Source organism: Monodelphis domestica, chromosome 3 (assembly GCF_027887165.1).
Source record: "Monodelphis domestica isolate mMonDom1 chromosome 3, mMonDom1.pri, whole genome shotgun sequence".
Classification (NCBI taxonomy): domain Eukaryota; kingdom Metazoa; phylum Chordata; class Mammalia; order Didelphimorphia; family Didelphidae; genus Monodelphis; species Monodelphis domestica.
This window is the reverse complement of record NC_077229.1, coordinates 343,184,114-343,205,864: the sequence shown is the minus strand read 5'-3', so window position 1 is coordinate 343,205,864 and position 21,751 is coordinate 343,184,114. Positions and strand designations below refer to the sequence as shown.

Sequence of the window (21,751 nt, the reverse complement as noted above, 5' to 3'; positions counted from 1 at the left end):
GGACGATCTGCCATCGTTTGAGGAAGAACCAATATGAATGATAAGAGGATTGGAGGGCGTATTCAGAACTTTTGACCCCACTTGGGTGGATGTTGGACATTGATTTAGAAACATTTTTGACAAAAAGAGGAGGAAAAAGAACCAAATAAACACGTCATCTCTCTGGCTAATCAGAAGAGAAGAGAGGTAGGAAAGGACACTATTGGCCAACTGAAGAACCAGATTATACAAAACTTCACCAGGCCAGAGAAGCATTTTTGATAGGCCAAGAGAGCGTGCTCAGAAGGACCTGAAAAATGGTGAAACTTTGAAAGAACCCGACAAGAACTTGATGGAGACCCTTTCCCAGGTTATGGACGGACTTATTGACGTAGGAAATACGTATATGCACCTTGATTTGTCCAGAGAAAGGGACATTAGGCAAATACATAGGCAATTCGTAAGCTGAATAGTGCCAAAAAGAGCACACAGAAAAAAAAAAAACGAGTGTGAGACTCGGGGAGGTTTGATAAGGGAGCCTTGAGAAGTACCTTTTAATTCTAGATCAACTGTCATGTCCAAGTCCGCTGGACATGTCTAAAGATGACTAAGTGACCTCGTACTTATCAACTAAGATACTTTATTAGCAATCAGTTAGTCTTATCGCTGCCCTGCCAGGGAAAAAGCACTCAGGTACCCCACAGTGGATGGACTCCAGTGTCAGAGAAGGAGAACTCTGGCCACCTGCAACAACCACACTTACATATAGGCACCACGCTATGACCCTAAAGACATAGCCAAAGGCGTAGGGAATGATTGCTCTCATGAAGACCCAAACAAGAATCCACTCTACCACGAGTTAGAAATAAAACTTTTATTAATGGTTTTAGAAGTGTATTCAATCATTCAGAGAACGAATCACTTCATATCATATTCGTATTAAAAAAAAAAAACTATTACACATATACATTATACACATCATCAAGGCATATAGATGTACCTACTGAGGTTAAAGGAGAAGGGTTCTTTTCTTCACAACAAATCTAAAATCTCCCAACAATTCAAGATCTGGATTTCCCTGAAGGACATAGGAGACCAGTGTCTTCTGGTTATTCTGCAGATTCATAACATCTATGTGTGCTCAACTTGTGGCTCCTTAAAACTCCCTCGACATTGAATACCGAGAGCACTGACCTCTGAATCTTAGATTAACTGCAAAAATTAAATGGGATTTGGCCACGATGTGGCAAATTAAAGCAAAGCAAGCCCTAAGGAAATTAATACTCTGCAAAAGCTCCCAATACCGCCACTTTTAAACATCCATTTGGCTCATCCAACTCAACTGCATCTTTAGATGGGATATATATGCATTGCTGAAGGGACCATGCATTTTTTTTTAATTGAACAAACTCTCTCTGAACCACATATAATACAAAGTTGTGAGAAGCAAATCAACCAGAAGCCAGACATGATTCTAAACATAATAGGCTCTGGAATACACTTATGACGGTTTTACCAATGATCATTACCAAAAGCATTCTCCAAAGCTTTGCTCCTTTTCAAGGGATTTGGCTAAATATGAAGAGCTCGCTGTGCTCTGAAGCTAATGTCCAAACCGCTAGACAAATACAGACAAAGGGGAGGAAAAGGGAGACAGGTGCTGTGGCAGGAAGGGCACCGAACTTGGGGTTAGAAGACTTACGTTCACATCGTAACTTCATCACTGAAGAGCAAAGTAACTCTGAGCAAGCCACGAGCTTTCTGAGCCCGCGTCCTCATCTGGCAATCAGGGACAAGAGTAGGAATTACACTACCTCTCTGAACGAGTTTGTGGTAAGGAGCAAGATAACGGGAAAGCACTTTGTAACCGTAAAATGATGACCAATGTGAAGTGTTACCATCATAATTACAGACCAATAGCCGTTCTCTATGTCTTTCATGAAGAATCAAAGTGCAGTACCTTTCCCTGTCATGGTCGTGAAAGCCAATTGTCTTGGTGACTCCTGTTTCTGCGAGGTGAAGACTTCTTTCCGTAATTCATGATGAAGTTTGAGAAGACGTCCAAACTGTGAAAACCACCTGGGCCTGGCCATGAGATTTAAAAAAAAAAACAAAAAAACCAACTCCATGTTCAGATTTCAAAACCTGAGCCCATTTCCCCTCGAATTCTGCTGTCTTCTGTTCTTGGATTCCTTTTCCTCCAAGAAAGGAAGCAGCACCTAAGCCACCATCAGGAAAGCCAGAAAGAAGGTGGCAGGGAGCCCTTTGGGACGGGGATCTCCCCTTGCTGCAGACAGTTCTCCAGGAACCGTTCGAGACGTATCAAAGACCCCATCTGTCCTGAACTGGTGATGGCTTCAATTCGGGGAAAATATTCTTCCTTTATGAGTAGCATCATCTTCCAGAACTGAAGCTGGTACTGTTTCATGAGCGCATTCCCACATACCTCTAAGAAGTCAAAGAGAAGAGTGGCGGTCACATCTGCCAGAGGCTCCATGTTCAGGAGCTGTGCCAGCCAGCGCCAGCCATGGTTTAAGCCATGAGGATGAGCCCCTTGTCTCTCTGCATAAGGCCAGCGGAGTTGAATGATAGCAGCGTAGAGACGAATCATGCCAGACATCCTCTTCAGAAAGCTATCTTGTTGTTCTACTTTGGAATCCTTGACTTGGTAGCCAAGGAGCTTCTGATATTCTTCCGAGGCCATGCCCTCCTGGAAGGCTGGGTAGAAAGGCACGGAGTAAGGGCATTTTTTGTGAAGATGAGCAAGGATGAGTTCCCCCACTCTGGGATGGAGTTCCCAGATTCCGGATGCCACAGCAGCAATGGGGAATGCTGCTTCGTGATGAGAAGCCACTTCTTCTTCTCCTTGTTTCACGAATTTCTCTGCCAGCTTGTAGTGGACAAAGTCCAGGCCTTGTTGGTGGTTTGTCACTGACACAGACCGACCACCGCAGGGGACAGCTTTCCCCAAGAGCAGATTGTTGATCTTGTCAAAGATCTCCTTCAGCTGTGAGCCTGCTATTGTAGAGATCTGGCTCACAGGAATAGTGGCAGCTTTCTGCAGGTCCATTTTGATCTTCTTGGCCTCCTGATCTTTGCTATTGGTTAATGCATCAAAAGCCAAGACACATTGATTGGCAGCATCCTGTAGCTGCTGGTACCACTGCATGGTACCGTCTCCTGCTTTGACGTGGAGGCCTTCTCTCTGTTTCCCTCCGGGACACTGACCAGGATCTGGGGTCTCCTTCTCGGCTCTCGGCCGCTGCTCCAATTGCCCCTGTTTGTCCTCGCACTCCTCTTCATCTGGCCTCCTCTTTTCCTCAGTAGCCTTGGCCATCTCCTGCTGTAAACCAGTAAGCACGTGCCGCATTTCCTGCAGGGCCCGTTCTGCGGTGGCTTCATCTTCTGGGGCAGGAAAACCTCTCTCACTGGCGCTCCGAATGATGTCTGAAATAAGCGCACACAACTGGTCTCCCCTGCCTCCAAATGCAGACAGATCCCGTCTCGGTAGGCCGTTGTGCCGATAACTGGCACCCAGCTGCTGGTTGAGCTGCAGTGCCTCCTCTTGGAGGGCATAGAGACGCCGCCAGCGATCCTGGCCTTCTTCTTTCCTGAGCCGTCCTTGCCCCGTGTGCCTCGATGGCTGCTGCTCAGCCTCACGCAGCTTCGGGTGGAGCATGTGGGCTCTGTGACGATGTTCCTCTTGGAGCTGCTCCTGCTGACCCTGTGTTTCTCGGAAACTTTTCTCCATCCCTTCCCGAAGGTCCTGATACTCCTTGTGCTGTTTCCGTGACGTCCGTTCATCAAACCGCTTCAGCTGCTCTGAGGCCATCTCAGAGAGGAGCCTTGCCTTCCTCTCATGCTCTTCCTGCCTCTGCCTCAGTCCTCTAGTTCCCTTCAGCCTGTGTACCTCCTCATACAATCGAATGCATCCTTCCACCTCCGTTCCCCGCGAGGGGCGAAGTACCACAGATTTTGCCTGATGGAGTTCATCCTCCTGACGCCGAGTTCCACTTGGAGCTGCAAGGGAAACTGGCGAGGAGACCTTTGCATGTCTGGCAGGGGTCTGAGGAACAGACAGTACTTGGTCAGGAGCAGAAGAGAGCGATGAATCCTCAGAGGGAAGTCGATTCTGCTGAGAGGGAGGCAAGATGTGGTCCGCCACGCATCCAGAGGAAGTCGACCACTCAGGAATGGACATGCGTTCTTCCAAAGTCTCCTGGCCCCTCAACGGCCAGTCGCGGTGGTAGGACAAGGGTCCTCTGTCGGAGCTCCTCGGGGCCTGCAGGGCCTCCCAGCAGCGGCCCTCTGACGCCATCACCGCTTCCCGCACAGACCCGACCACGGCTTCCACGCCCGCGCCGGGCGGCAGCTCACAAGAAGAAAGGCTGGTCACAAGTCCGACACTCGAGTCGGCCGCCGTGGCCTATTCTATCTCAACTCAGAAGTTTCTTTACCAAAGAGAGAGGAGACAATAAAGTAGGAAAATGTACAGGGGATAGAAAAGTGATTTCTCCTCTCTCAATCCAGGCCGAGATTACTCACTACTGGCCTTCCTGGGTGAGAGATTTAATCAGGAGGACTCCTCCAAGATGGAAGCGAGCTCTCTCCAGAAACTAGGAGAGGAGTCAGCCTTTCCCTCACCCCACTAAAAAGTAGCCCAGGAGTCAAAGTCCAAGTCGGAACAGAGCTCCCAGCCTCAGTCTCTAGCTCAGCTCCCTCTCTCTCCAGTCAGGAGAGTAGCTCCACAAGAGTGACTCAAGTCCCAGGATCCTTGGCTTTTTATGGTGCTTTCTTGTCCCCTCCCCTCTTCACAGGGGCCAATCACAGCTTTAGAGGGCAGGGCTTCAGTGGGAACCAGTGCTCCCCTTCTGGAGGGGTGGCTACTCATCAAGAGGGTTCACACCTTCCTGGCTGTCTGGGATTCTGGAGGTGTGAACTCTGCTCAGAGGATTCACAAGTTTGGGCCATTTTGGCCAAGGCCTTTCACTGACTTCACATCTAAGTTCACACGGCCTGCCCATGCATCCTACCCTAGCCCCTCCACCCTAAGTTCACACTTAAGTTCACACCCTACTCATTCCTCCACACCTCACCCCTTTGCATTCTTTCCCCCAGCTAATGACCCTTCTTCCTCTGCCCCTCCTTCCCACCCCGCCCAATTCCATTCCCATACCCTTCCCACCTCTGATCCTTCTGGGCCTATGGGACAACACCAAACCCTCCCTCTCAGTGGCCCCAACCCTCCCCTTTCTTTCTCCCACCGACCCCATTGACAATGGATTAAGAAGCCTGGAAACAGGAACAGGAGTAGCCCGTGATTCGGATCGGTCATTCCCATTAAGGGAAGTACCCACTTTTAATGACAATGGAAACTTGGTGTCTGTAAGATGCCACACACCTTTTTAACCTTGAAGATTTAGATCAATTCAAGGACGATCTGCCATCGTTTGAGGAAGAACCAATATGAATGATAAGAGGATTGGAGGGCGTATTCAGAACTTTTGACCCCACTTGGGTGGATGTTGAACATTGATTTAGAAACATTTTTGACAAAAAGAGGAGGGAAAAAAAACCAAATAAACACGTCATCTCTCTGGCTAATCAGAAGAGAAGAGAGGTAGGAAAGGACACTATTGGCCAACTGAAGAACCAGATTATACAAAACTTCACCAGGCCAGAGAAGCATTTTTGATAGGCCAAGAGAGCGTGCTCAGAAGGACCTGAAAAATGGTGAAACTTTGAAAAAACCCGACAAGAACTTGATGGAGACCCTTTCCCAGGTTATGGACGGACTTATTGACGTAGGAAATACGTATATGCACCTTGATTTGTCCAGAGAAAGGGACATTAGGCAAATACATAGGCAATTCGTAAGCTGAATAGTGCCAAAAAGAGCACACAGAAAAAAAAAACAAAAAAAAAAACGAGTGTGAGACTCGGGGAGGTTTGATAAGGGAGCCTTGAGAAGTACCTTTTAATTCTAGATCAACTGTCATGTCCAAGTCCGCTGGACATGTCTAAAGATGACTAAGTGACCTCGTACTTATCAACTAAGATACTTTATTAGCAATCAGTTAGTCTTATCGCTGCCCTGCCAGGGAAAAAGCACTCAGGTACCCCACAGTGGATGGACTCCAGTGTCAGAGAAGGAGAACTCTGGCCACCTGCAACAACCACACTTACATATAGGCACCACGCTATGACCCTAAAGACATAGCCAAAGGCGTAGGGAATGATTGCTCTCATGAAGACCCAAACAAGAATCCACTCTACCACGAGTTAGAAATAAAACTTTTATTAATGGTTTTAGAAGTGTATTCAATCATTCAGAGAACGAATCACTTCATATCATATTCGTATTAAAAAAAAAAACTATTACACATATACATTATACACATCATCAAGGCATATAGATGTACCTACTGAGGTTAAAGGAGAAGGGTTCTTTTCTTCACAACAAATCTAAAATCTCCCAACAATTCAAGATCTGGATTTCCCTGAAGGACATAGGAGACCAGTGTCTTCTGGTTATTCTGCAGATTCATAACATCTATGTGTGCTCAACTTGTGGCTCCTTAAAACTCCCTCGACATTGAATACCGAGAGCACTGACCTCTGAATCTTAGATTAACTGCAAAAATTAAATGGGATTTGGCCACGATGTGGCAAATTAAAGCAAAGCAAGCCCTAAGGAAATTAATACTCTGCAAAAGCTCCCAATACCGCCACTTTTAAACATCCATTTGGCTCATCCAACTCAACTGCATCTTTAGATGGGATATATATGCATTGCTGAAGGGAGCATGCATTTTTTTTTAATTGAACAAACTCTCTCTGAACCACATATAATACAAAGTTGTGAGAAGCAAATCAACCAGAAGCCAGACATGATTCTAAACATAATAGGCTCTGGAATACACTTATGACGGTTTTACCAATGATCATTACCAAAAGCATTCTCCAAAGCTTTGCTCCTTTTCAAGGGATTTGGCTAAATATGAAGAGCTCGCTGTGCTCTGAAGCTAATGTCCAAACCGCTAGACAAATACAGACAAAGGGGAGGAAAAGGGAGACAGGTGCTGTGGCAGGAAGGGCACCGAACTTGGGGTTAGAAGACTTACGTTCACATCGTAACTTCATCACTGAAGAGCAAAGTAACTCTGAGCAAGCCACGAGCTTTCTGAGCCCGCGTCCTCATCTGGCAATCAGGGACAAGAGTAGGAATATACACTACCTCTCTGAACGAGTTTGTGGTAAGGAGCAAGATAACGGGAAAGCACTTTGTAACCGTAAAATGATGACCAATGTGAAGTGTTACCATCATAATTACAGACCAATAGCCGTTCTTTATGTCTTTCATGAAGAATCAAAGTGCAGTTCCTTTCCCTGTCATGGTCGTGAAAGCCAATTGTCTTGGTGACTCCTGTTTCTGCGAGGTGAAGACTTCTTTCCGTAATTCATGATGAAGTTTGAGAAGACGTCCAAACTGTGAAAACCACCTGGGCCTGGCCATGAGATTTAAAAAAAAAAAAAAAACCCAACTCCATGTTCAGATTTCAAAACCTGAGCCCATTTCCCCTCGAATTCTGCTGTCTTCTGTTCTTGGATTCCTTTTCCTCCAAGAAAGGAAGCAGCACCTAAGCCACCATCAGGAAAGCCAGAAAGAAGGCGGCAGGGAGCCCTTTGGGACGGGGATCTCCCCTTGCTGCAGACAGTTCTCCAGGAACCGTTCGAGACGTATCAAAGACCCCATCTGTCCTGAACTGGTGATGGCTTCAATTCGGGGAAAATATTCTTCCTTTATGAGTAGCATCATCTTCCAGAACTGAAGCTGGTACTGTTTCATGAGCGCATTCCCACATACCTCTAAGAAGTCAAAGAGAAGAGTGGCGGTCACATCTGCCAGAGGCTCCATGTTCAGGAGCTGTGCCAGCCAGCGCCAGCCATGGTTTAAGCCATGAGGATGAGCCCCTTGTCTCTCTGCATAAGGCCAGCGGAGTTGAATGATAGCAGCGTAGAGACGAATCATGCCAGACATCCTCTTCAGAAAGCTATCTTGTTGTTCTACTTTGGAATCCTTGACTTGGTAGCCAAGGAGCTTCTGATATTCTTCCGAGGCCATGCCCTCCTGGAAGGCTGGGTAGAAAGGCACGGAGTAAGGGCATTTTTTGTGAAGATGAGCAAGGATGAGTTCCCCCACTCTGGGATGGAGTTCCCAGATTCCTGATGCCACAGCAGCAATGGGGAATGCTGCTTCGTGATGAGAAGCCACTTCTTCTTCTCCTTGTTTCACGAATTTCTCTGCCAGCTTGTAGTGGACAAAGTCCAGGCCTTGTTGGTGGTTTGTCACTGACACAGACCGACCACCGCAGGGGACAGCTTTCCCCAAGAGCAGATTGTTGATCTTGTCAAAGATCTCCTTCAGCTGTGAGCCTGCTATTGTAGAGATCTGGCTCACAGGAATAGTGGCAGCTTTCTGCAGGTCCATTTTGATCTTCTTGGCCTCCTGATCTTTGCTATTGGTTAATGCATCAAAAGCCAAGACACATTGATTGGCAGCATCCTGTAGCTGCTGGTACCACTGCATGGTACCGTCTCCTGCTTTGACGTGGAGGCCTTCTCTCTGTTTCCCTCCGGGACACTGACCAGGATCTGGGGTCTCCTTCTCGGCTCTCGGCCGCTGCTCCAATTGCCCCTGTTTGTCCTCGCACTCCTCTTCATCTGGCCTCCTCTTTTCCTCAGTAGCCTGGCTGGCCATCTCCTGCTGTAAACCAGTAAGCACGTGCCGCATTTCCTGCAGGGCCCGTTCTGCGGTGGCTTCATCTTCTGGGGCAGGAAAACCTCTCTCACTGGCGCTCCGAATGATGTCTGAAATAAGGGCACACAACTGGTCTCCCCTGCCTCCAAATGCAGACAGATCCCGTCTCGGTAGGCCGTTGTGCCGATAACTGGCACCCAGCTGCTGGTTGAGCTGCAGTGCCTCCTCTTGGAGGGCATAGAGACACCGCCAGCGATCCTGGCCTTCTTCTTTCCTGAGCCGTCCTTGCCCCGTGTGCCTCGATGGCTGCTGCTCAGCCTCACGCAGCTTCGGGTGGAGCATGTGGGCTCTGTGACGATGTTCCTCTTGGAGCTGCTCCTGCTGACCCTGTGTTTCTCGGAAACTTTTCTCCATCCCTTCCCGAAGGTCCTGATACTCCTTGTGCTGTTTCCGTGACGTTCGTTCATCAAACCGCTTCAGCTGCTCTGAGGCCATCTCAGAGAGGAGCCTTGCCTTCCTCTCATGCTCTTCCTGCCTCTGCCTCAGTCCTCTAGTTCCCTTCAGCCAGTGTACCTCCTCATACAATCGAATGCATCCTTCCACCTCCGTTCCCCGCGAGGGGCGAAGTACCACAGATTTTGCCTGATGGAGTTCATCCTCCTGACGCCGAGTTCCACTTGGAGCTGCAAGGGAAACTGGCGAGGAGACCTTTGCATGTCTGGCAGGGGTCTGAGGAACAGACAGTACTTGGTCAGGAGCAGAAGAGAGCGATGAATCCTCAGAGGGAAGTCGATTCTGCTGAGAGGGAGGCAAGATGTGGTCCGCCACGCATCCAGAGGAAGTCGACCACTCAGGAATGGACATGCGTTCTTCCAAAGTCTCCTGGCCCCTCAACGGCCAGTCGCGGTGGTAGGACAAGGGTCCTCTGTCGGAGCTCCTCGGGGCCTGCAGGGCCTCCCAGCAGCGGCCCTCTGACGCCATCACCGCTTCCCGCACAGACCCGACCACGGCTTCCACGCCCGCGCCGGGCGGCAGCTCACAAGAAGAAAGGCTGGTCACAAGTCCGACACTCGAGTCGGCCGCCGTGGCCTATTCTATCTCAACTCAGAAGTTTCTTTACCAAAGAGAGAGGAGACAATAAAGTAGGAAAATGTACAGGGGATAGAAAAGTGATTTCTCCTCTCTCAATCCAGGCCGAGATTACTCACTACTGGCCTTCCTGGGTGAGAGATTTAATCAGGAGGACTCCTCCAAGATGGAAGCGAGCTCTCTCCAGAAACTAGGAGAGGAGTCAGCCTTTCCCTCACCCCACTAAAAAGTAGCCCAGGAGTCAAAGTCCAAGTCGGAACAGAGCTCCCAGCCTCAGTCTCTAGCTCAGCTCCCTCTCTCTCCAGTCAGGAGAGTAGCTCCACAAGAGTGACTCAAGTCCCAGGATCCTTGGCTTTTTATGGTGCTTTCTTGTCCCCTCCCCTCTTCACAGGGGCCAATCACAGCTTTAGAGGGCAGGGCTTCAGTGGGAACCAGTGCTCCCCTTCTGGAGGGGTGGCTACTCATCAAGAGGGTTCACACCTTCCTGGCTGTCTGGGATTCTGGAGGTGTGAACTCTGCTCAGAGGATTCACAAGTTTGGGCCATTTTGGCCAAGGCCTTTCACTGACTTCACATCTAAGTTCACACGGCCTGCCCATGCATCCTACCCTAGCCCCTCCACCCTAAGTTCACACTTAAGTTCACACCCTACTCATTCCTCCACACCTCACCCCTTTGCATTCTTTCCCCCAGCTAATGACCCTTCTTCCTCTGCCCCTCCTTCCCACCCCGCCCAATTCCATTCCCATACCCTTCCCACCTCTGATCCTTCTGGGCCTATGGGACAACACCAAACCCTCCCTCTCAGTGGCCCCAACCCTCCCCTTTCTTTCTCCCACCGACCCCATTGACAATGGATTAAGAAGCCTGGAAACAGGAACAGGAGTAGCCCGTGATTCGGATCGGTCATTCCCATTAAGGGAAGTACCCACTTTTAATGACAATGGAAACTTGGTGTCTGTAAGATGCCACACACCTTTTTAACCTTGAAGATTTAGATCAATTCAAGGAAGATCTGCCATCGTTTGAGGAAGAACCAATATGAATGATAAGAGGATTGGAGGGCGTATTCAGAACTTTTGACCCCACTTGGGTGGATGTTGAACATTGATTTAGAAACATTTTTGACAAAAAGAGGAGGAAAAAAAACCAAATAAACACGTCATCTCTCTGGCTAATCAGAAGAGAAGAGAGGTAGGAAAGGACACTATTGGCCAACTGAAGAACCAGATTATACAAAACTTCACCAGGCCAGAGAAGCATTTTTGATAGGCCAAGAGAGCGTGCTCAGAAGGACCTGAAAAATGGTGAAACTTTGAAAGAACCCGACAAGAACTTGATGGAGACCCTTTCCCAGGTTATGGACGGACTTATTGACGTAGGAAATACGTATATGCACCTTGATTTGTCCAGAGAAAGGGACATTAGGCAAAAACATAGGCAATTCGTAAGCTGAATAGTGCCAAAAAGAGCACACAGAAAAAAAAAAACAAAAAAAAACGAGTGTGAGACTCGGGGAGGTTTGATAAGGGAGCCTTGAGAAGTACCTTTTAATTCTAGATCAACTGTCATGTCCAAGTCCGCTGGACATGTCTAAAGATGACTAAGTGACCTCGTACTTATCAACTAAGATACTTTATTAGCAATCAGTTAGTCTTATCGCTGCCCTGCCAGGGAAAAAGCACTCAGGTACCCCACAGTGGATGGACTCCAGTGTCAGAGAAGGAGAACTCTGGCCACCTGCAACAACCACACTTACATATAGGCACCATGCTATGACCCTAAAGACATAGCCAAAGGCGTAGGGAATGATTGCTCTCATGAAGACCCAAACAAGAATCCACTCTACCAAGAGTTAGAAATAAAACTTTTATTAATGGTTTTAGAAGTGTATTCAATCATTCAGAGAACGAATCACTTCATATCACATTCGTATTAAAAAAAAACTATTACACATATACATTATACACATCATCAAGGCATATAGATGTACCTACTGAGGTTAAAGGAGAAGGGTTCTTTTCTTCACAACAAATCTAAAATCTCCCAACAATTCAAGATCTGGATTTCCCTGAAGGACATAGGAGACCAGTGTCTTCTGGTTATTCTGCAGATTCATAACATCTATGTGTGCTCAACTTGTGGCTCCTTAAAACTCCCTCGACATTGAATACCGAGAGCACTGACCTCTGAATCTTAGATTAACTGCAAAAATTAAATGGGATTTGGCCACGATGTGGACAATTAAAGCAAAGCAAGCCCTAAGGAAATTAATACTCTGCAAAAGCTCCCAATACCGCCACTATTAAACATCCATTTGGCTCATCCAACTCAACTGCATCTTTAGATGGGATATATATGCATTGCTGAAGGGAGCATGCATTTTTTTTTAATTGAACAAACTCTCTCTGAACCACATATAATACAAAGTTGTGAGAAGCAAATCAACCAGAAGCCAGACATGATTCTAAACATAATAGGCTCTGGAACACACTTATGACGGTTTTACCAATGATCATTACCAAAAGCATTCTCCAAAGCTTTGCTCCTTTTCAAGGGATTTGGCTAAATATGAAGAGCTCGCTGTGCTCTGAAGCTAATGTCCAAACCGCTAGACAAATACAGACAAAGGGGAGGAAAAGGGAGACAGGTGCTGTGGCAGGAAGGGCACCGAACTTGGGGTTAGAAGACTTACGTTCACATCGTAACTTCATCACTGAAGAGCAAAGTAACTCTGAGCAAGCCACGAGCTTTCTGAGCCCGCGTCCTCATCTGGCAATCAGGGACAAGAGTAGGAATATACACTACCTCTCTGAACGAGTTTGTGGTAAGGAGCAAGATAACGGGAAAGCACTTTGTAACCGTAAAATGATGACCAATGTGAAGTGTTACCATCATAATTACAGACCAATAGCCGTTCTTTATGTCTTTCATGAAGAATCAAAGTGCAGTTCCTTTCCCTGTCATGGTCGTGAAAGCCAATTGTCTTGGTGACTCCTGTTTCTGCGAGGTGAAGACTTCTTTCCGTAATTCATGATGAAGTTTGAGAAGACGTCCAAACTGTGAAAACCACCTGGGCCTGGCCATGAGATTTAAAAAAAAAAAACAAAAAACCCAACTCCATGTTCAGATTTCAAAACCTGAGCCCATTTCCCCTCGAATTCTGCTGTCTTCTGTTCTTGGATTCCTTTTCCTCCAAGAAAGGAAGCAGCACCTAAGCCACCATCAGGAAAGCCAGAAAGAAGGCGGCAGGGAGCCCTTTGGGACGGGGATCTCCCCTTGCTGCAGACAGTTCTCCAGGAACCGTTCGAGACGTATCAAAGACCCCATCTGTCCTGAACTGGTGATGGCTTCAATTCGGGGAAAATATTCTTCCTTTATGAGTAGCATCATCTTCCAGAACTGAAGCTGGTACTGTTTCATGAGCGCATTCCCACATACCTCTAAGAAGTCAAAGAGAAGAGTGGCGGTCACATCTGCCAGAGGCTCCATGTTCAGGAGCTGTGCCAGCCAGCGCCAGCCATGGTTTAAGCCATGAGGATGAGCCCCTTGTCTCTCTGCATAAGGCCAGCGGAGTTGAATGATAGCAGCGTAGAGACGAATCATGCCAGACATCCTCTTCAGAAAGCTATCTTGTTGTTCTACTTTGGAATCCTTGACTTGGTAGCCAAGGAGCTTCTGATATTCTTCCGAGGCCATGCCCTCCTGGAAGGCTGGGTAGAAAGGCACGGAGTAAGGGCATTTTTTGTGAAGATGAGCAAGGATGAGTTCCCCCACTCTGGGATGGAGTTCCCAGATTCCGGATGCCACAGCAGCAATGGGGAATGCTGCTTCGTGATGAGAAGCCACTTCTTCTTCTCCTTGTTTCACGAATTTCTCTGCCAGCTTGTAGTGGACAAAGTCCAGGCCTTGTTGGTGGTTTGTCACTGACACAGACCGACCACCGCAGGGGACAGCTTTCCCCAAGAGCAGATTGTTGATCTTGTCAAAGATCTCCTTCAGCTGTGAGCCTGCTATTGTAGAGATCTGGCTCACAGGAATAGTGGCAGCTTTCTGCAGGTCCATTTTGATCTTCTTGGCCTCCTGATCTTTGCTATTGGTTAATGCATCAAAAGCCAAGACACATTGATTGGCAGCATCCTGTAGCTGCTGGTACCACTGCATGGTACCGTCTCCTGCTTTGACGTGGAGGCCTTCTCTCTGTTTCCCTCCGGGACACTGACCAGGATCTAGGGTCTCCTTCTCGGCTCTCGGCCGCTGCTCCAATTGCCCCTGTTTGTCCTCGCACTCCTCTTCATCTGGCCTCCTCTTTTCCTCAGTAGCCTTGGCCATCTCCTGCTGTAAACCAGTAAGCACATGCCGCATTTCCTGCAGGGCCCGTTCTGCGGTGGCTTCATCTTCTGGGGCAGGAAAACCTCTCTCACTGGCGCTCCGAATGATGTCTGAAATAAGCGCACACAACTGGTCTCCCCTGCCTCCAAATGCAGACAGATCCCGTCTCGGTAGGCCGTTGTGCCGATAACTGGCACCCAGCTGCTGGTTGAGCTGCAGTGCCTCCTCTTGGAGGGCATAGAGACGCCGCCAGCGATCCTGGCCTTCTTCTTTCCTGAGCCGTCCTTGCCCCGTGTGCCTCGATGGCTGCTGCTCAGCCTCACGCAGCTTCGGGTGGAGCATGTGGGCTCTGTGACGATGTTCCTCTTGGAGCTGCTCCTGCTGACCCTGTGTTTCTCGGAAACTTTTCTCCATCCCTTCCCGAAGGTCCTGATACTCCTTGTGTTGTTTCCGTGACGTCCGTTCATCAAACCGCTTCAGCTGCTCTGAGGCCATCTCAGAGAGGAGCCTTGCCTTCCTCTCATGCTCTTCCTGCCTCTGCCTCAGTCCTCTAGTTCCCTTCAGCCTGTGTACCTCCTCATACAATCGAATGCATCCTTCCACCTCCGTTCCCCGCGAGGGGCGAAGTACCACAGATTTTGCCTGATGGAGTTCATCCTCCTGACGCCGAGTTCCACTTGGAGCTGCAAGGGAAACTGGCGAGGAGACCTTTGCATGTCTGGCAGGGGTCTGAGGAACAGACAGTACTTGGTCAGGAGCAGAAGAGAGCGATGAATACTCAGAGGGAAGTCGATTCTGCTGAGAGGGAGGCAAGATGTGGTCCGCCACGCATCCAGAGGAAGTCGACCACTCAGGAATGGACATGCGTTCTTCCAAAGTCTCCTGGCCCCTCAACGGCCAGTCGCGGTGGTAGGACAAGGGTCCTCTGTCGGAGCTCCTCGGGGCCTGCAGGGCCTCCCAGCAGCGGCCCTCTGATGCCATCACCGCTTCCCGCACAGACCCGACCACGGCTTCCACGCCCGCGCCGGGCGGCAGCTCACAAGAAGAAAGGCTGGTCACAAGTCCGACACTCGAGTCGGCCGCCGTGGCCTATTCTATCTCAACTCAGAAGTTTCTTTACCAAAGAGAGAGGAGACAATAAAGTAGGAAAATGTACAGGGGATAGAAAAGTGATTTCTCCTCTCTCAATCCAGGCCGAGATTACTCACTACTGGCCTTCCTGGGTGAGAGATTTAATCAGGAGGACTCCTCCAAGATGGAAGCGAGCTCTCTCCAGAAACTAGGAGAGGAGTCAGCCTTTCCCTCACCCCACTAAAAAGTAGCCCAGGAGTCAAAGTCCAAGTCGGAACAGAGCTCCCAGCCTCAGTCTCTAGCTCAGCTCCCTCTCTCTCCAGTCAGGAGAGTAGCTCCACAAGAGTGACTCAAGTCCCAGGATCCTTGGCTTTTTATGGTGCTTTCTTGTCCCCTCCCCTCTTCACAGGGGCCAATCACAGTTTTAGAGGGCAGGGCTTCAGTGGGAACCAGTGCTCCCCTTCTGGAGGGGTGGCTACTCATCAAGAGGGTTCACACCTCCCTGGCTGTCTGGGATTCTGGAGGTGTGAACTCTGCTCAGAGGATTCACAAGTTTGGGCCATTTTGGCCAAGGCCTTTCACTGACTTCACATCTAAGTTCACACGGCCTGCCCATGCATCCTACCCTAGCCCCTCCACCCTAAGTTCACACTTAAGTTCACACCCTACTCATTCCTCCACACCTCACCCCTTTGCATTCTTTCCCCCAGCTAATGACCCTTCTTCCTCTGCCCCTCCTTCCCACCCCGCCCAATTCCATTCCCATACCCTTCCCACCTCTGATCCTTCTGGGCCTATGGGACAACACCAAACCCTCCCTCTCAGTGGCCCCAACCCTCCCCTTTCTTTCTCCCACCGACCCCATTGACAATGGATTAAGAAGCCTGGAAACAGGAACAGGAGTAGCCCGTGATTCGGATCGGTCATTCCCATTAAGGGAAGTACCCACTTTTAATGACAATGGAAACTCGGTGTCTGTAAGATGCCACACACCTTTTTAACCTTGAAGATTTAGATCAATTCAAGGAAGATCTGCCATCGTTTGAGGAAGAACCAATATGAATGATAAGAGGATTGGAGGGCGTATTCAGAACTTTTGACCCCACTTGGGTGGATGTTGAACATTGATTTAGAAACATTTTTGACAAAAAGAGGAGGAAAAAAAACCAAATAAACACGTCATCTCTCTGGCTAATCAGAAGAGAAGAGAGGTAGGAAAGGACACTATTGGCCAACTGAAGAACCAGATTATACAAAACTTCACCAGGCCAGAGAAGCATTTTTGATAGGCCAAGAGAGCGTGCTCAGAAGGACCTGAAAAATGGTGAAACTTTGAAAGAACCCGACAAGAACTTGATGGAGACCCTTTCCCAGGTTATGGACAGACTTATTGACGTAGGAAATACGTATATGCACCTTGATTTGTCCAGAGAAAGGGACATTAGGCAAAAACATAGGCAATTCGTAAGCTGAATAGTGCCAAAAAGAGCACACAGAAAAAAAAAAAACAAAAAAAAACGAGTGTGAGACTCGGGGAGGTTTGATAAGGGAGCCTTGAGAAGTACCTTTTAATTCTAGATCAACTGTCATGTCCAAGTCCGCTGGACATGTCTAAAGATGACTAAGTGACCTCGTACTTATCAACTAAGATACTTTATTAGCAATCAGTTAGTCTTATCGCTGCCCTGCCAGGGAAAAAGCACTCAGGTACCCCACAGTGGATGGACTCCAGTGTCAGAGAAGGAGAACTCTGGCCACCTGCAACAACCACACTTACATATAGGCACCACGCTATGACCCTAAAGACATAGCCAAAGGCGTAGGGAATGATTGCTCTCATGAAGACCCAAACAAGAATCCACTCTACCAAGAGTTAGAAATAAAACTTTTATTAATGGTTTTAGAAGTGTATTCAATCATTCAGAGAACGAATCACTTCATATCACATTCGTATTAAAAAAAAACTATTACACATATACATTATACACATCATCAAGGCATATAGATGTACCTACTGAGGTTAAAGGAGAAGGGTTCTTTTCTTCACAACAAATCTAAAATCTCCCAACAATTCAAGATCTGGATTTCCCTGAAGGACATAGGAGACCAGTGTCTTCTGGTTATTCTGCAGATTCATAACATCTATGTGTGCTCAACTTGTGGCTCCTTAAAACTCCCTCGACATTGAATACCGAGAGCACTGACCTCTGAATCTTAGATTAACTGCAAAAATTAAATGGGATTTGGCCACGATGTGGACAATTAAAGCAAAGCAAGCCCTAAGGAAATTAATACTCTGCAAAAGCTCCCAATACCGCCACTATTAAACATCCATTTGGCTCATCCAACTCAACTGCATCTTTAGATGGGATATATATGCATTGCTGAAGGGAGCATGCATTTTTTTTTAATTGAACAAACTCTCTCTGAACCACATATAATACAAAGTTGTGAGAAGCAAATCAACCAGAAGCCAGACATGATTCTAAACATAATAGGCTCTGGAACACACTTATGACGGTTTTACCAATGATCATTACCAAAAGCATTCTCCAAAGCTTTGCTCCTTTTCAAGGGATTTGGCTAAATATGAAGAGCTCGCTGTGCTCTGAAGCTAATGTCCAAACCGCTAGACAAATACAGACAAAGGGGAGGAAAAGGGAGACAGGTGCTGTGGCAGGAAGGGCACCGAACTTGGGGTTAGAAGACTTACGTTCACATCGTAACTTCATCACTGAAGAGCAAAGTAACTCTGAGCAAGCCACGAGCTTTCTGAGCCCGCGTCCTCATCTGGCAATCAGGGACAAGAGTAGGAATATACACTACCTCTCTGAACGAGTTTGTGGTAAGGAGCAAGATAACGGGAAAGCACTTTGTAACCGTAAAATGATGACCAATGTGAAGTGTTACCATCATAATTACAGACCAATAGCCGTTCTTTATGTCTTTCATGAAGAATCAAAGTGCAGTTCCTTTCCCTGTCATGGTCGTGAAAGCCAATTGTCTTGGTGACTCCTGTTTCTGCGAGGTGAAGACTTCTTTCCGTAATTCATGATGAAGTTTGAGAAGACGTCCAAACTGTGAAAACCACCTGGGCCTGGCCATGAGATTTAAAAAAAAAAAACAAAAAACCCAACTCCATGTTCAGATTTCAAAACCTGAGCCCATTTCCCCTCGAATTCTGCTGTCTTCTGTTCTTGGATTCCTTTTCCTCCAAGAAAGGAAGCAGCACCTAAGCCACCATCAGGAAAGCCAGAAAGAAGGCGGCAGGGAGCCCTTTGGGACGGGGATCTCCCCTTGCTGCAGACAGTTCTCCAGGAACCGTTCGAGACGTATCAAAGACCCCATCTGTCCTGAACTGGTGATGGCTTCAATTCGGGGAAAATATTCTTCCTTTATGAGTAGCATCATCTTCCAGAACTGAAGCTGGTACTGTTTCATGAGCGCATTCCCACATACCTCTAAGAAGTCAAAGAGAAGAGTGGCGGTCACATCTGCCAGAGGCTCCATGTTCAGGAGCTGTGCCAGCCAGCGCCAGCCATGGTTTAAGCCATGAGGATGAGCCCCTTGTCTCTCTGCATAAGGCCAGCGGAGTTGAATGATAGCAGCGTAGAGACGAATCATGCCAGACATCCTCTTCAGAAAGCTATCTTGTTGTTCTACTTTGGAATCCTTGACTTGGTAGCCAAGGAGCTTCTGATATTCTTCCGAGGCCATGCCCTCCTGGAAGGCTGGGTAGAAAGGCACGGAGTAAGGGCATTTTTTGTGAAGATGAGCAAGGATGAGTTCCCCCACTCTGGGATGGAGTTCCCAGATTCCTGATGCCACAGCAGCAATGGGGAATGCTGCTTCGTGATGAGAAGCCACTTCTTCTTCTCCTTGTTTCACGAATTTCTCTGCCAGCTTGTAGTGGACAAAGTCCAGGCCTTGTTGGTGGTTTGTCACTGACACAGACCGACCACCGCAGGGGACAGCTTTCCCCAAGAGCAGATTGTTGATCTTGTCAAAGATCTCCTTCAGCTGTGAGCCTGCTATTGTAGAGATCTGGCTCACAGGAATAGTGGCAGCTTTCTGCAGGTCCATTTTGATCTTCTTGGCCTCCTGATCTTTGCTATTGGTTAATGCATCAAAAGCCAAGACACATTGATTGGCAGCATCCTGTAGCTGCTGGTACCACTGCATGGTACCGTCTCCTGCTTTGACGTGGAGGCCTTCTCTCTGTTTCCCTCCGGGACACTGACCAGGATCTGGGGTCTCCTTCTCGGCTCTCGGCCGCTGCTCCAATTGCCCCTGTTTGTCCTCGCACTCCTCTTCATCTGGCCTCCTCTTTTCCTCAGTAGCCTTGGCCATCTCCTGCTGTAAACCAGTAAGCACGTGCCGCATTTCCTGCAGGGCCCGTTCTGCGGTGGCTTCATCTTCTGGGGCAGGAAAACCTCTCTCACTGGCGCTCCGAATGATGTCTGAAATAAGCGCACACAACTGGTCTCCCCTGCCTCCAAATGCAGACAGATCCCGTCTCGGTAGGCCGTTGTGCCGATAACTGGCACCCAGCTGCTGGTTGAGCTGCAGTGCCTCCTCTTGGAGGGCATAGAGACGCCGCCAGCGATCCTGGCCTTCTTCTTTCCTGAGCCGTCCTTGCCCCGTGTGCCTCGATGGCTGCTGCTCAGCCTCACGCAGCTTCGGGTGGAGCATGTGGGCTCTGTGACGATGTTCCTCTTGGAGCTGCTCCTGCTGACCCTGTGTTTCTCGGAAACTTTTCTCCATCCCTTCCCGAAGGTCCTGATACTCCTTGTGCTGTTTCCGTGACGTCCGTTCATCAAACCGCTTCAGCTGCTCTGAGGCCATCTCAGAGAGGAGCCTTGCCTTCCTCTCATGCTCTTCCTGCCTCTGCCTCAGTCCTCTAGTTCCCTTCAGCCTGTGTACCTCCTCATACAATCGAATGCATCCTTCCACCTCCGTTCCCCGCGAGGGGCGAAGTACCACAGATTTTGCCTGATGGAGTTCATCCTCCTGACGCCGAGTTCCACTTGGAGCTGCAAGGGAAACTGGCGAGGAGACCTTTGCATGTCTGGCAGGGGTCTGAGGAACAGACAGTACTTGGTCAGGAGCAGAAGAGAGCGATGAATCCTCAGAGGGAAGTCGATTCTGCTGAGAGGGAGGCAAGATGTGGTCCGCCACGCATCCAGAGGAAGTCGACCACTCAGGAATGGACATGCGTTCTTCCAAAGTCTCCTGGCCCCTCAACGGCCAGTCGCGGTGGTAGGACAAGGGTCCTCTGTCGGAGCTCCTCGGGGCCTGCAGGGCCTCCCAGCAGCGGCCCTCTGACGCCATCACCGCTTCCCGCACAGACCCGACCACGGCTTCCACGCCCGCGCCGGGCGGCAGCTCACAAGAAGAAAGGCTGGTCACAAGTCCGACACTCGAGTCGGCCGCCGTGGCCTATTCTATCTCAACTCAGAAGTTTCTTTACCAAAGAGAGAGGAGACAATAAAGTAGGAAAATGTACAGGGGATATAAAAGTGATTTCTCCTCTCTCAATCCAGGCCGAGATTACTCACTACTGGCCTTCCTGGGTGAGAGATTTAATCAGGAGGACTCCTCCAAGATGGAAGCGAGCTCTCTCCAGAAACTAGGAGAGGAGTCAGCCTTTCCCTCACCCCACTAAAAAGTAGCCCAGGAGTCAAAGTCCAAGTCGGAACAGAGCTCCCAGCCTCAGTCTCTAGCTCAGCTCCCTCTCTCTCCAGTCAGGAGAGTAGCTCCACAAGAGTGACTCAAGTCCCAGGATCCTTGGCTTTTTATGGTGCTTTCTTGTCCCCTCCCCTCTTCACAGGGGCCAATCACAGCTTTAGAGGGCAGGGCTTCAGTGGGAACCAGTGCTCCCCTTCTGGAGGGGTGGCTACTCATCAAGAGGGTTCACACCTTCCTGGCTGTCTGGGATTCTGGAGGTGTGAACTCTGCTCAGAGGATTCACAAGTTTGGGCCATTTTGGCCAAGGCCTTTCACTGACTTCACATCTAAGTTCACACGGCCTGCCCATGCATCCTACCCTAGCCCCTCCACCCTAAGTTCACACTTAAGTTCACACCCTACTCATTCCTCCACACCTCACCCCTTTGCATTCTTTCCCCCAGCTAATGACCCTTCTTCCTCTGTCCCTCCTTCCCACCCCGCCCAATTCCATTCCCATACCCTTCCCACCTCTGATCCTTCTGGGCCTATGGGACAACACCAAACCCTCCCTCTCAGTGGCCCCAACCCTCCCCTTTCTTTCTCCCACCGACCCCATTGACAATGGATTAAGAAGCCTGGAAACAGGAACAGGAGTAGCCCGTGATTCGGATCGGTCATTCCCATTAAGGGAAGTACCCACTTTTAATGACAATGGAAACTTGGTGTCTGTAAGATGCCACACACCTTTTTAACCTTGAAGATTTAGATCAATTCAAGGACGATCTGCCATCGTTTGAGGAAGAACCAATATGAATGATAAGAGGATTGGAGGGCGTATTCAGAACTTTTG

The 21,751-nt window shown here is 48.7% G+C and overlaps 4 protein-coding genes across 4 annotated transcripts; all 4 read right to left on the bottom strand.

The window, feature by feature from the left end:
• Positions 1-2,209: 2,209 nt before the first annotated feature.
• Positions 2,210-4,793, bottom strand: LOC130458442 (mRNA export factor GLE1-like). The gene has a single exon (XM_056824199.1). The coding sequence runs from the start codon at positions 4,295-4,297 to the stop codon at positions 2,210-2,212; it is 2,088 nt and encodes a 695-aa protein (XP_056680177.1). The 5' UTR covers positions 4,298-4,793.
• A 2,837-nt stretch (positions 4,794-7,630) lies between these two features.
• LOC100025780 (mRNA export factor GLE1-like) lies at positions 7,631-9,721 on the bottom strand. Its single transcript, XM_056821089.1, has one exon. The coding sequence runs from the start codon at positions 9,719-9,721 to the stop codon at positions 7,631-7,633; it is 2,091 nt and encodes a 696-aa protein (XP_056677067.1).
• A 3,332-nt stretch (positions 9,722-13,053) lies between these two features.
• On the bottom strand, positions 13,054-15,141 carry LOC130458109 (mRNA export factor GLE1-like). Its single transcript, XM_056821088.1, has one exon. The coding sequence runs from the start codon at positions 15,139-15,141 to the stop codon at positions 13,054-13,056; it is 2,088 nt and encodes a 695-aa protein (XP_056677066.1).
• Positions 15,142-18,474: 3,333 nt separating this feature from the next.
• Positions 18,475-20,719, bottom strand: LOC130458445 (mRNA export factor GLE1-like). The gene has a single exon (XM_056824205.1). The coding sequence runs from the start codon at positions 20,560-20,562 to the stop codon at positions 18,475-18,477; it is 2,088 nt and encodes a 695-aa protein (XP_056680183.1). The 5' UTR covers positions 20,563-20,719.
• Between the last annotated feature and the right edge of the window lie 1,032 nt (positions 20,720-21,751).